Below are 16,010 nucleotides of genomic sequence, written 5' to 3' on the forward strand. Positions count from 1 at the left end.
TCCTTAATGGAACGGAATACCATGTTAAATATCTTGTCATATCCTTATTTTGCATAGAATTTAAATCAATTGATGAATCCGATACCCAGACTTTTTGTCCCTTTCGATCATGTTGTCGTTCGCATTTACATTAAGGTGTATGAGCAGTCATTCCACGCAAGCGTTGCCTTTTAGGGTCATCGTTGGAACTGTTCATTTTTTAATATCCATGGATTCTGCACCAGTGTTGTCTACGGTTGAATGCAAATGCGCTCCATCTCTGCTTTGTGAAGTAGAAATCAATCACATTACGTTACTATTTTCAGGTACAGTGAGCGATGCGACGTGAGGTTGTCGTGCACCGATTACAGGTAAACAGAGAAATCAAGTGGACTGTTTAGTGTCAACGCTAATTAATGCATGGGAGCTGGAAAAACAGATTTTCCACATAACAACGCTGTTGCAATTACCTCTGAACGTAGTTTTCATCAGGCGGCGTGCGCTTTCTATGGAAAGTGCGCAGCCCCACTGCTGTTCGCAAAGAATCCCTTCGTGTGCTTATCTCATTTCACCTACCTCTCTGAATACCACCACCTCTTTTTTTTGTAATCAGTGGCAAAGAATCCGTTCGTGCATGTATCTGATTTTTTTCACGTACCTACCTCTGGAAAGACAATTACAGCTGCTCTCCAGCATCATCCCACTCTCAAGGAATCTGTAATTAGATTATTATTCGAATTGCCGTACGTACCAGCAAGCATTCAAGTCAAATTTATTCCCCCGAAACATCAGAGTTTTAAAGATTTTTTTTTTTCCATTCGACGTGGATTTCAGGGTTGAGGATATGGTGGCGCAGAAGGATTTGGGCATTTTTTTGGTTTAAAAATGGAATAGGATGTACCATACCTGAAAGTTGATAAAGGATGATAAGAATTTACCTTGTTTGATGTGTAGTTAATTTTATTTTTCCCATGTTTCCATTTATACGATGTTATCATATATTTTTAATATTTATTTATATATATGCTTTTACGCCAGATTTAATCGGTCATGTAAATTGAATATTTTTTTTGAAACATGATAGTTTTTATTTTATTTTTCTTGATTTTTAATTTTATAATAATTTTTCATTAATCAAATTTTTACATAATATTAAAAAAAATTATCAAATAAATAATTTTACAAAGTGATGATGATAGTAGTGGTTAACGTCCACTAAGACCAAATTGGTCTATCGGACCTATAATTTTCTTAGTTTTTAATTCTCTGGGTCGTCGTCTTTCTTGGTGAGGTTGGTACTGTAGCTTTCTTTTTTTTCTCTAAGTCTTCCAACTTCCTTTATCTTGCATCTCCTTCATCTCTTTTGGTTCCTGGGACATTGATGTCTTAACTTCGTGATCTATTGTGTTCGTCCTTTTGAAGATAGTCAAAGAACAAGTTTGGTCTAGGAGATCTGCTTTGCTGTTAAATGAAGATTTATTTTGTGCGTTATTTGAATCCTCATAACTATTGATGCTTGAGGGGTTGTCGAGTTCACTTTTTTGTTGTTGGGCGGGGCTTTCCCCCTGCTTGTCTTGAGAGTTGTTTCTTTCTTGGTCGATTTCCCTACTTGTCTTGAGAGTTGTTTATTTCTTGCTCGATTTCTTGTGATTTAGAGTTTTCTCTAGAGTATTCTTCTTTGATGACAGTGTAGTGTTCTTTTTGTGCTCCTTCCCACCATGTAGATCTGTGGTGGTTTTTTCTAGCAGAATTTTTCTGTGAGGCTTTTGGGCAATTTTTGGCTAGATGGCCTATCTCAAAGCAGGATCGACATCTGAAGATGACACTTTCATAATCGAGTTTCTGGTTCCACACATAGTCTTTACTTGTTAGGTTTAGCGCTGAAGTCCATTTCCACACAGATGCATGCACAGGTGGTTCTAGCATATTCCTCTGTTTCTAGGCATCTGCAGTACAATTTCCCAATTGCATTTCCAATGGCTTTTAGTGATGAGAGATTCCAGAGATGCAAGGGTAGGCTTGGCAGTCTCACCCAAACTGGTGCTGAGGTTATGACTATTGTTGAGGGATCGAATGATGGGTTCCATGGCTTCATGAATAGCACTGAGTTTTCCCAAAACCAAGGGCTGGAATCTAGAATAATTGTCTACTTTGAAAATTTTCAAAATCTACTATAAAGAAACCCCTACCACATGGGTAGATACTAATTTCATCATAAATGACAAGCTTCCATACCTCCGAGATCCAATTGTGGAGAGGTGTCAGCTGCGGCCAAAAACCATTGAACCAGTAGATTAGGGCACTTTAAAAAAACTTCAAAGCCTCATCGAGTGAGGCCTGGACCACCTGGACAGTGGGAGCTGGGGCTTCACTGACGATATGGGCAGGAGCTTGCCCTCCAGGGGTAGACAAAATTGAGCCAACAACTATTTTCGCGAAGTTGGGAGTCATGTTTACTTGCCTGTAGAACCCAACCTCAGAGAAATAAGGCAGAAGATTAGACCTAGATCTAGCTGCAGAAGATTAGATCTAGATCTAGCCACAAAGAAATAAGGCAGAAGATTAAATCTAGATCTAGCCGTAGAGTATTATGTATCAAAGCATTATGTACAATTAGAATTAGAATTAAAAATTTTGAATTTTCTCATATTTTTGTTTTTAATTAACTAAAAATTAAATATTAATTTTTGCTTTATAAAATGAGGGAAAAAATGTTTTTCCTACTTTGTAAAAAAGTCAAAAACCATACATGAAGTATTTATTTTGAAGAAAAACTTGATTTATTTTATAATAGTTGGTACTTTGAAATATAAAAATTAATGTCAGAAATGTTTTGAGGTGTGTTTTAGAGAAGAAGACATTTATTTTGATGAAAAGTTTGATTTACTTTATAATGTTTGGTACCATGAAACATAAAAATTAATGCCAAAAATAATTTGAAGTGTTACTTTAGACAAGGAGACATATTGGATACATGAATAAAAAACCTTTGCATGTTCTTCTTTAAAACAAAAATAGGAAATGAGAAGTACTAATTGACATTTTACACATTAACTAAAAGATTTTAGAAATCATTATATTCATCATCCTTTGTGTCACGCCCCTACACCTGCGGTAGTCTTTCAACCGCTTATAGCGAGGTGCGGCACTACCAATCGTTTTCTTTTCACCAATACTTACGATTGTAGACTACGCTTAACATTCCACTTATCCTACTTAGTTTTTGTTTCACAACCAAGTATTATTTATGTGTTCCTTTATACAAGTGAAAGCCCATAACATTCACACAAACAACATTATACAAGAGAAATGCACAACAGTATAAAGGGAGGGGCAACTCCCTGCAATATGAGTCTACCCGAATCAATATATTATACAATCTTCACTTTTACAAAGTACAAGTTAAATCTTGGGAAACCCCAAATTTACACTTAGCCAATTTTCACAACTTCGGCAAACTCAGTTGCCCAGCTCGTCAGCACCTCCGCACGGTCGCCGCACGACTCACCAACCCCTCGTTCACCTCGTCGCACGATCGTGTTGTTTGCCCAACTCGACCACGCCTCCAAGTCGCCACACACGGGTGCCTCTGCCCGAGACACACCTCCGTTCACAATCTCAACACTTCATCAAGTCACCGTGCACACTTGCACAACGGGCAGGCGCTCACCCGAGTCACCCAAGAACCCGTGCCAAGTCGTCGCACAAACCGGGCGCTCACCCTTTGTCTCACCATCGGGCGCACCTTCGCACGATCCGGGCGCCACTCACCCGTGCACGCCTTTCTCCAACCAGCGGGCAACCCTGCCCGCGCCCTTCACCCAAATCTAAGATGTGCGTTCACTCCTCGTGTAGCCTCGCCCAAGAACGGGCGCATCACCAAGTCATGCGCCTTAACTCCTTGTTGCGTCTACCTCCAAATCTGCGCACTTCTTCTTATGAGCGAAGATGTTGAGCGAATGATCGATGCTCAAATGAGCTCCACGCTCCTCCAATATATATGCAAGGCAGGGCGAAGTCTTGGCTGCCCAACCGACTTGCCCAACGCCCTCACTTCATCGCAAAAGCCCTTAACTTCATGTCGGCCTTTGTTTCCTTGTGGGTCGGTTGTGGGTTGAGCGTTCATGCTCCCACGCCTCTATAAACATGCCTCACCCTCCTTCTACGCACTTGCATAACTTGCACACTAAGTCTGATCTTCGCACTTCACTTATCCCAACCACTCGTTCGCTGCCGAACGCGGTCGCACCTCGGGTGGAATCGCAGGTCGTAACACTTTGGATGGAGGTGAGATAGAGAAAGAAGAAATGATTAGAATGATTGAGTATTTATATGAATTTTATGATATAGATATTAAAGATTGGGTTTTAAAAAATAAGGAATTGGAGAAAGTCATTTGCAAAATAAATCATTAGTTATTAAACACTACTTATAAAAAAATAAGATTCTATAACATAAGACCTAATGTTCATATTACACACAACAATTTTGTTTTTTGAAATATTTATATCTCAAAACATTTAGTTCACATAAAAATGTCTATACTTTATAGAAAAAAAATATATAAATTAAATGTAATAATACATTCTGTTAAATACATTTAATTCAAAAAATAAATTTACACATATATATATATGAATGACAACGTAACCAAAAATGAGTACGGCAAATTAATATATATTTAAGATATAAAAAACCAAAAATGTAAAAATATATCTTTATACTTTAAAGTTATATAAATGTAAAAAGATTTTTATAAATTAAAAAATATATAAAATTTTATTAATACTTTGCTAGAGAGTTTTATTCATTATTTTATATTTATTTTAATAATAAAGTTAGAGTTTGTATTTTATTTTTTAATAATATATTTAAGTTATCAATCAATTTCAAACTTCTAAACTTCATTTTGAAAAAAAAACGACATACAAATCTATTTTTTTAACCAAATTTTCCTATAGTATTATAAGACTAATTTCCTTAACTTTTTTTTTAAATTAATATACAAAACGACTCTCTTCATAATATTATTATGAAAACCAATTTTCCTAATTTCCAATTTAATTTCCTACCTGATTATGAAGACTAATTTCCTTAATTTCCAATTTGAATTGCTACCCGATCACTAATTTCCTACCCGATTATGAAGACTAATTTCCTTAATTTCCAATTTGATTTGCTACCCGATCACTATCGATAACTCCGAAATTTCATATTTCAATAATGTTTTTTTGATAAATAAATGATAAAATAAAAGCAAATACTATAATTTATAGTTTTTTTTCCTTGGCACTCGGTAGCTACAGGAAAAGAAGCTACACTAAAACTTACCCCGCTGTCACTGTTCGATTTTGCTGATATAGAAATGCCATAGTCTAACGATTATTTTTTTTTTTCTTTAAAAGTTATAGAGATTTTGGTTATATTTTGAAAAAAATTGGAATGGATTTTTTTAAATTTAAGTAAAAGTTGTTAAATTTCATGATTTAAGTGTTTTAGATGTTGATGAATCCATTTTCACTATCCAAAAATATTCGAACACATCTAAATTATCCAATCAAATCTAAGGTTGAGGTTGAGGTAGAGATAGAGGTTGGGGTTACGGTTGGTGGAGTGGTTCCCCGTGAAGAAATGAAGGCCACCATTCCTCCTTCTTCTTTCGCTTAGAGATGCCATGACCTCATGTGGGCCGTGATGGAACCGACCGTCGTAGCTCGTGAATTCCTGTATAAATACCTCTGAATCCCTTGATCTATTGCACCATTCACAGAGCAGCATTGCCTCCATTCCTCCTCTATCTCGTTACCGACTCCATTTGGGTTCTGTTAGACTCTTCACAGGAGAAAAATGAGGAGCTACCTGCTTTTAGTAGTTGGCATTCTAGGTCCTTGCTCATCCTCTCCACTCTTTTTAAGTTTTAAGCAAATTTCCAGTTGCTGGATTTTAGGTTTCTGGTTTGATTTAAGCTGAATTGATGGCTGAAAACGGGAGCACTCCTTGCTGTTTTATGTAACAGGAAACGCGGCATCCTTGCTATTGTATGGAGCACCAATGTAAGATTTGTCACTTTTATTATGAGTATCTGGCTTATAATTTCCGCAAAGAAGTGTATGCCGAATAATAGTTCGATGTTGTAAATGTTTTGATGCAGGGTCACATTTAGGAGAGTGATAAGAAACAGATCGACAGAGAGTTTCTCAGGGTTCCCATATGCGATAGCTCTGTTAAATTCTCTGCTCTACTCGTGGTATGGCTCGCCTCTGATTAGTCATGGTCTGGATAACATCTTGGTGTTGACCATCAATGGGGTCGGAATTGTGCTGGAGTTTATATTTGTTTGCATCTTTCTGAAATACGCCATACCAACAGCAAAGGCAGGTTTCAACATCCATAGTCTGTTATTATTTGTTCTTTAATAATAATATGCACCATATGTTTAGACTTTCTGCTATGGACTTTAAAAGTGGCTGTATATATCAGATTAAGCCAGTCTCTATATGTTGTTGTTGGGTTAACAACACTTTTATATGTCACTGTACTTTTACACCGTATAAGGCTGGGATATCTATTTTTATGACAGATTTTCCTATGTTGCTATTTTTGGACAGATCTCCGCTATCAACATACATGAATACATGTTAGATATGTATCTGCAGAATGTGTTTATTGTTTCATAATTAAAATACTCTTTTTCCCATGAGCTGGATGTTAGATTAGTAATTAGTTTTCTTTTGCGTTTTGTTGGATGAATGAATTTAAGCATAATATAGATTTCAAAACATTCTTCTAATTAAGATGAAAATGACAATAATGAATAATTGATTCTTTGTTGGTGTACAGAAAAGAATGGTGATAACAATGGTGGGTGTGACGTTGGTGTTTGCCTGCATCTCAACAGTTTCTCTGGTTGCTCTTGGGGCTCAGAAGGATAAGAAAAAGCTGGTGGGGATTTCGGGGATGGTTGTCACTGTGGTCATGTATGCTTCTCCACTTTCCGATGCTGTAAGTATCTAACCCCATCCCATGCCATTTTGTCACTTTTCTGCATAGAATGCGTCTTGACTTTACTCGCAATGTGAAATGTACAAAAGTGGTCGGTGATACAGACGAAAAGTTTGGAGTACATGCCCATCCATTTCTCTGTGTTCGCACTCATCAACAGTTGTTTATGGATGATTTACTCCCTTCTCGACAAGGACCTCATCCTAGCGGTAACGACCTCATCCTAGAAGATATATGGTTTAAAATATCTGAACTATAAATTCGTTTTTAGAATTTGAGTTTTATACCGTGTTGTGGTCAATGCAGTTTGGACATATAATTGGCGTACCGCTCGGCATAGGTCAAATAGTGTTGTATTGTATGTACCGGGAGCAACGAAGTAATGAAGAAAAGAAAGTGGGTCCATTTGATCCAGAGATTGGGTTGAAAGAGAAGGCAGTTGCAGAAGAGACAGATTCAACAGATGCAGAGGAAACAGGTCAACAAAGCCTGGAAATGGCGCAGATCGAGAAGATGGAACATACCTTCGATCGGGTTGGGGAGAAGTGACAAATCATGTATGCAATGAGGTCAGGTTGGAGGAATTCAGGAAATATAAAACGAGATTGAACTGTTCATGCAACTTTTGTTATAAGTTTTTGTGAGGTTTATTACTAATAGACGTGGCTATATCCGAAAGAGAGGGTGCCCGAGGTTGTAAAATTTTACTTGTGAATTTTTTAATTACAAAATTAGTATCATATGATGTTCCGTCTTTAGTCATCTAAAGAGAGAATGCGCGAGGCTGTAAGATTTTATTTCAGAATTTTTTAGTGACAAATATTAGTATCATATGATGTTCCGCCGGAATCTGTTTGTCATCGTGCTTGTCCAATAGTACTTTTTAGCTTTTTAAAAATAATAATAACCTTTTTCTAATAAAAAAATATTTTCCTTTATAAAGTTTTTTTTATATTATTACTTAATAAAATAAATACTTAAATTTATTAAAATATTTATATTTCATAAATGTTCATTAACTATTTAATATTGATATAATCACAAATCACGTAAATTATTAAAAATTGTGTATAGATTCAGAATATTTACTTTAATAAACAGTCGTCTACTATTTAATTGATATGGTCTCATAACAGTATTAAATTTCCAATTTTTTATCGCCATATTACATAATATTCTTTTTCAATGGCTTGTTCACTTCTTCCTCTGTCAGGCTGTCCACCTTATAAGCCGGTTGATAATCGTAATCTGGCCCCACCTCATTTCCCAATGTTCGCAATGATGAGTACAAATTAATGTTTCCAAAATCGGATTCAGTTTCACCTTCTCTGTAGCTGTTCAGAGGAATGACACTTTTTCGGATTTGAACATTGCCATGACTCATTTTCCGATTTTGTTGACTTAAACCTTGAATAGAATTGAAATGCTTAAATACTATATAAATTAATATTGAAAAGATGCTAATTATATAAAATTTACGAATCACTCATGATATATTTTAAGATTTTGGTATAAGTTGAAAAATGAAGGGGATTTTTAATATTAATTTTTTTTTTAACTATTAATAAAGGTAGTTGATTTTAATTAGTTGCTATATTTTAACAGTTAGTTTGTTGTTATGATTTGGTTACTCATCTTGTTTTGAAGATTAATCATGAAGATCAACCACAAAAGCTTATTATGGATCACAAAAGTCTAAATTCAAAAAAAATTAAGTATTTTTACCAAGATAAAAGTTAAAAGTAAAATAATAATACAGATGGATAAGAAAATGACTTAGTAATATTGATTGAAACATAAGTATATTTTTCCCATAATTATATTATTTAAAAATATATTATTCTAATATTTGTATATTAAATTATAACATAATTTTATTAATCCAAATTAGATTAAGTGATTTAAATTAATTATATAAATATTATTGTTAATATTTATTAATATATATATTTTTTAATTTGATATATTTTTTATAACTAAAAATTTCTTTAACTTTTGCACACAAGAATTTTAAGGATTTTTTTGGCTTTCAATATAAGTATAAGTATGATTATTGATACTATTAAATCTAATAAATTTATTTATCATATTTTTATATATAATAAAATATTTTGGAAGAAATGTTTTAGCACAAATATTTTGGAATGAATATTCATCACAAGTTTAATTAGAATCATAGTATTGAAAAATGACCCATAGAGGGTGGAAAATTTATTATACGGTTGAAAGTAATTGTAGATTGTTACTCTTACTATTTTATATTGATGCAAATTTTGGGAATTTGGTATCTTTAAAGAGTTCTAAAAAAAGCAAGAGCATATCTAAAATTCTTTTATAACCTATAATCTCAAAATTAAAGGACATTAGTTTTTTTTATATTCTCACAGAAGCAAGTCTTTTCCTATTGAGAGCATAGTCATGAACAAGTTAAACAACATGAAATACGATGGTCTTATTAAAATCTCCTGAAACTCCATCCAAAATCTCATTCAATTCAAGCGGGGTTGGCATAAGGATGCCTAATCTTGACCAAACCATCAACAAATAAATACAAATATCATTTGATGCAATAAGGACAATATTAAAAGTATTATTATATCAAAATTTAAGGAGAAAATGTGGATGTTAACAATTACCATTATTTCCATTATTACAACTCTCTAATTTTGACCTAAGAAGGTTTTAAAGGAAAATTGAAATTCATAAGACTAAAGCAAATCATTTAATTCTCTTGAATAACTGGTATATTTATCTTAAAAACATTTATGGATACCCTAATGCTATGGACACCATTTTGAATGCCCCTTATAGAGGATGATATTTTTTCTTTGGAAACATTGAGTTTAGGGTGAAGCAACTCACTAATGGGAAAAATAGGGACATTGAAGGCTACCAACCTAGAATTTCTAAAATAGAAGAACATATTCTCATCCTCCACATACACAAGCTCTTTAATTTGGCAATGAAGCAAGGATTCCTTAAACCTTTGATACAAAACTTGATTGTACCTATCTTTAAGAGTGGGGATAAAATAATTCCCTCTAATTACGAGACCATTATGATTAACCAAACTTTAGCCAAGTTGTACAAGATTATTTTGGAAAATAAGATTAATATTTGGCTTGAAATCCATGTGAAATGAGCCAAAGACCAAACTGCATTTAGGAGATATCATTCAACCATGGACCATATTGTTACTCTTAGGATAATTGTAGAGAAATGCCACAATAATAAAATTGAACTTCTCTTATTGTTTTGTTGACTTTAGAAAAACATTTAACAATGTTTCTAAAAGAAATGTATGGAAGTGACTAGAAGAGAATAGTTTCTCTTGAGATGAGGGTTTTTGTGTAAAGGTTGTATGCGAATGTTATTTCCAAGCTTAGAATCATTGAGGGTTATTCGAAAGAAATTAAATGCAATATTAGAGGCACATCAATTTCACTGGGGGAACAATACCATACCACGTACGTTCAGATTGGGGGATATATATTAAGGGAAAAATGATATAATATATAGATCATATAATAGGGGGTAAAGGATTTTATATGTTGTGTATAAAAAATGAAGCTCAAAGTTAATGAAAAAAATGGATACCTACAATATCGAGTGAAAGTAGGGGTTTTTTAAATTAGGAAGGTGTATTGGGTTCGTATTGGGAGGGGGTTAAATAAAGTGATTTTAGAGGTATTTTACAATACGTATTCAAATTAAGGGTATTGTTTAGTATGCCACAAACACACGTGCTATGTCAAAGATTCATTGAGTGAAGCCCCTCTGATAAGATTCAAGCAAAGGTATCCCTTATCCCCTACTCTTTTCGGCATATACATTGATAAGATACACAATTGTTGGAAGATGAAGGTTGTGTTGGCTCCACACTCACTAGTATGGCCATAACTCTTCTCCCTTATTCTAACGATATGTTTTTTAAGAAGGAAGCATTATTATCTTAGCAAGAAATTCAGATCGTCTAGGATTTATCCTTCAAGAGCGGTATTATTGATAATACTGACAAAACTAAAGTCATGATAATTAAATCCAAATTGATCACCTATGATACTTTCAATTTATGACTAACACTCCTTGGAGGAAGCTCCTTCATACAAATATCTAGTATACGACATCTATCATAAGCTCACTTGGAATTATAACATTAAGAAAAGGATAATTGGAGGTTGGAAAGCTTACTATGAGCTTGAAAACAATTGTAAGTCAAAAAATCCTTATCTATGGGATTTAAAAAATTCATTTTTGAAACTCTCATCAGTCCTTTTATTTTATATGGATGTGAGGTTTGGTGTTGCAGTATATCTAAAGAGTTGTGTAGGAAGATTGAACAGATCCAAAAGAAAGTTATAACTTACAACCCAAATATTAAGGAAATACTCCCTACCCTATCGTTTTGATTAAAGCAAGACTTTCCCCCATTAAAAGATGTATATGAATATGTATCTTATGTATAATAAGTTATACAAGATGGTGGCCAAGAGGTTCCCTAAAATTGCTTATAACTCTAACCCAAATCCCCACTTTCAACTCAAGTAAGGCTAACTTAAGGATGCCCATTCTTGGCAAGATCATTGGGGAATAAAGGAGGAAATCATATTGTAGAATCCAAATAGTATTAAAAATATTGTTACTTCCACATTTAAGAAGAAATTGTGGGGAAATTGAGAGTTCGAGAGAAAAAGAAAACTATAATATTATAAGGAGGTGATAAACCCCAATTTCAAAAACCAAAATTATCTTTCTATCTTGACTACAGTTAAGAAGAAATTGGACATTTCCAAGTTAAGAACTATTTCTCATTAGCTTAATAATGAAACTGGGAGTTGGTCAATTCCCAAAACACCATGGAAGAAAGAGTTTGTCACATTTGTAATCCTAAGAGGGTTGAAGATGAAAAATACAAATTGTCCATCCTTTACATAATTCAATATAGTTTTCAAAATATTTTTCACATTACCAACTTTCTTGACCTTTTAAGTCAGCAAAACTATGGCGATCTTGGAATAGTTTCACACTTCCTTTTGAGCATAGAAATAAAATTTCAAACAATTATGGTTAATTTCCCACTTTATTAAGGTTCGTAGACCATATAGGTATTAGTGGATGTATTTATTTATATCGTATAGAGGAATCGACAACTAGGTTGGGATTGTATTCACGTCACATGGGGTCAATTTCAGCCACTACCACCATAACCTCTAAGTGAATCCATAAGTGCCCCAATGCACAACCCACATGGTACAACAGAAGGGATTTCAACCTTGAAACTCAAACTTCACAAAGAATTCATATCATGATGATTGCCAATTAAGTTGCCCCACAAGAGGATAATGGATGTTGATAATCATCATCATCATATATTTAAATTAAAATAATCATATAAATAAATTTAATGTATAAAAAAACATTATATATAATTATTTATATAAAAATATATATTCTTTGTGGAGTAAAATTTTGTATTTCCTTCTTGACAATAAATTACATAAAAGTATTGAAAATTTTATGTCATTTGGTCACTAAGAAAACCTAAACATGTCAAAAAATTCACCATCCTTTGAGAAGAATAAGACATGAAGGTGCCTAGAAATTTAAAATTTACCATATAGAGGCTAAAATACAAGCCTTTTTGATCATGGAAACAACCTGAAAAAAATAGGAGAAGAAGAAAATAGGGAAACAATAAGAGACTAAAGAGAGGGGTTTGAATTAGTAGTTGTGACCTAGATGGGATTCTAATTGTCACGGGGTGTGCCTCCATCTGGGGGAGGGATGCCAAGGTGTTTCTCAATGTGCTCCAACTGTTGATCTAGGTTCTTCATGTGTTGGTGCAAGTGTACCATGGAGTAGAGAAGATTTTCTCTATCCTCATACTCGTTTAGGAGAGCCCTTCCAAAGATAAATTCCATATGCCAATACAAATCCTAGTGTGCATTTACTAGTTCAAGAACCCACATGCCATGCCCGAAGTTCGACACCTAATTAGCCAGCTTAGCTAGAACCTCAGTATCCAAGAGGTGATGCATTTGGGAGGTCCCCTCTCTCTTTGCATCGGTGAGCTCATCTTGAATAGGTTTTGTGGTAATATCTCTAAACCGAGCAACATTTTCCTCCAATTAGTGTTGAGTATGTGTACTACCTCGGGTGGCTCATTTATGCTAATATGCTACTCCCTTGCAGACACGGGAACATTAACGAGGCATGATGGGAGCACAAGAAAAGGGAAATGACCAAAGAACTAAAATATGGATGTTAGGTGGAAAACAAAGACTCATGCGTGGGAGATTCAAGTGAGCAGGATGAAGCCACGGATGTGACCCAGATAAAAGAGTGAGGTTAATGAGACACAAAGGAGATGGGAGGGGAGCATGTGAGGAAAAGTGCCTAGTGGGGGGCATGCTTCTAGAGAACGAGAGCCATGACGGGGAGAGAGGATCCCAAAGAGGTAATGCACATAGAACTAGTTGAAGAAACAACACTGAATGACCACAAGGGTTGGTCATCCAAGCAATAATACTATGAATAGAAAACCAAAAAAGGAACCAAAAGGGAAGAATTATGTTCATGTGGAAGAGAAAGGATCTCTGACAAGTATAAATATGTTCCATGGTGGTGGGATGCTTTGTCCAATTCTAGGAGATACCACAACCATTCACGCAATGAGTTTTGATCTCAAGAAAAGTGGAGTGCCCAACAACCCTATAGGGAAAGAGTGACAACTTTGTGAAGCAAATCTATCGAATGAACAAATAGCATTTTTCTTCAAAATTGCTTTTCCAATTGGAAATTTGTGGAGCTCCCTCGATGGATTTTTAGGGATGAACTAGAGTTTGTTCATCCTCACCTAAAAAGCTCTCGTGATTTACAAGGAGATGAATCAACATAACATCCTAATAATTGTTTACAATTTTTTCATTTCTTGGTAATGGCCATGGAACAAAATTCTCCCGTGATCGGTGTCATTGAAATTGTGGAGTGCTAGAATTGAGATTGAAGATTCCATGCTTGGCATTTGCAAAGAGTGATGCTTCACATGGGAGAAACTTTGAAATATAGATTGGAGATTTAGGTTGCAATTGAGGCAAATGTGACTGGTGTGAGGTTCTAGAGGTATTTAATGACCTTGATGTTTTTGCAAAGTGGTGTCCCTTCATACCAAACCAAACATTTAACATGCTTTATGGGGTGTGCTACCATATCCCCTAATCACATTGCTAAGAAAGACAACGACAACCCACCACAACCCTTTTTCTTAAATAACACCCCGTCCAAAATATTTATGTAATATAATTATAAAAATAAAAATAATATATAAATTTAGATAACTAAATATAAAAATGGAAATAATGTATAAATAAAAAAAATATCAAATTGGATTATCATTATAAAAGAAAAACTATTTTTTATATTAAGATTATTTTAATATTTCAAATTTTATATTTCTACTCTGTATTTATCTTTATATGTTCGAAAAAAATAATAAAAAGATAAAGTTGATATTTTTGTCTGGCCCACGATACTTTACGATTCCATAGTGATAAGACGTAAATACTTATCATTGATGTATCCATTGAATTTTCTTATTTTCTAAGATAAACTTCTCAAAATAAATGTTAAAAAATTATATTATTTATTTCTTTATTAATAAAAAAAATATTTATTTTAATTTGAAAATTTAATATAATTAATAAATAAAAATATAAATTATTGCTATGCCAAAAAGTCACAAAAGATCACCATTCCAAAGTATAATAATAAATTACATATATATCTATATGAAAAAAATAAAATAAAAATGTTAAGATAAATGTTGATATTTTTCAATAATTAAAAAAAAAATTAAAATTTAAAATCTAAACGAAAATATAATTATTAAAAAATTATATAAATTTATTGTAAATTTGGAGTTATTTTGGACATACTTTTTTGGTTGAAATTTCTTGAATTTCGTAACGATTTGTTAGAATTGCATATTTAAGTTATGAATTTTTCACATAAAGCTTCATATTTTTTAAGATGTCAAATCCAAATATACAATGAAAAACACATTTCAAATAACATAGAATCACAATTTAACCAAAAATTCTTTTACTTAATTTCACCAAAAATTCTAAAATCTATAATAATTAAACCATACTTAAATATACAACAAATTTATTATTAATTAAACAATAAATTATAACATTATTATACTAAATAAATAAAATACAATATATAATAATAAGTCTAAAACCTATCAAAACCAACTTAAATATGTGAAATGCTAACCATAATAATATACTTTATAATTCCATATGAGGAATGTTTGTAATACACAATTACATCTCCCCATTACCATTTAAGACAAAGATATTTAAGACAAAGATGATTAATCGGCCCAAACTTTCATAAAGTTAGGGATAAATACTTTCCTTCCATTGTCCCTTAATGTCAATAAATACAACGATATGTCAAATCAGACTAGACCATCAAACAAGGAGATCAGAGTTCATGAATTAGGTTTGCCCACTCAACTTTGTCCGTAGACTAATGCTCTCTCAGCTGCTCTAACAGTTTACCTTTATCTCACCACTTTCTCTGCTTCTTCTTCAAGATCACGGGGGGCGATCGGCAGTGTTTTTCCATTACTTTGAGGCTTTTTGTTAGTGGAATTTCTAAGGTTTTATTTTGATATTTGCGTCAAATACGGACTGACGGTAGTGAAATTCGATTTGCTATACTGTTTGAAGGGATTGTTGATACGGTTTGTGGCGTTTATGTTTATCTATTCCTTCCTGTTCACACTCATGGAATATTTTCTTGTGGGAAAGGACCTCATCTTAACGGTAACATCTCGCAAAATCTCAGTAAAATTCACGTGTAAAAACTGAGTTTTATGATGTGTTATTTAGGGTATGTGAATTATGCAAATATATAGCAATTATGTACATGGATAAGTTTTGAAAATATAAATTTATAGTAGCGTTATATACCTATTATGGATTATATGAGTTGAATCTTGTGTTGCAAAATATATA

The 16,010-nt window shown here is 33.4% G+C and overlaps 1 protein-coding gene across 1 annotated transcript; it reads left to right on the plus strand.

The window, feature by feature from the left end:
* The first annotated feature begins 5,744 nt into the window (after positions 1-5,744).
* LOC149158541 (bidirectional sugar transporter SWEET3b-like) lies at positions 5,745-7,530 on the plus strand. Its single transcript, XM_089434029.1, has 6 exons — positions 5,745-5,863; positions 5,996-6,032; positions 6,131-6,353; positions 6,820-6,981; positions 7,071-7,190; positions 7,288-7,530. The coding sequence occupies exons 1-6, from the start codon at positions 5,827-5,829 to the stop codon at positions 7,528-7,530; spliced, it is 822 nt and encodes a 273-aa protein (XP_089290155.1). The 5' UTR covers positions 5,745-5,826.
* The last annotated feature ends 8,480 nt before the right edge of the window (positions 7,531-16,010 follow it).

The sequence above is a fragment of the Pinus tabuliformis genome, chromosome 5_2 (genome assembly GCF_031772625.1).
Source record: "Pinus tabuliformis cultivar Carrire ecotype Pingquan chromosome 5_2, CPIR1, whole genome shotgun sequence".
NCBI classification, from domain to species: Eukaryota; Viridiplantae; Streptophyta; class Pinopsida; order Pinales; family Pinaceae; genus Pinus; species Pinus tabuliformis.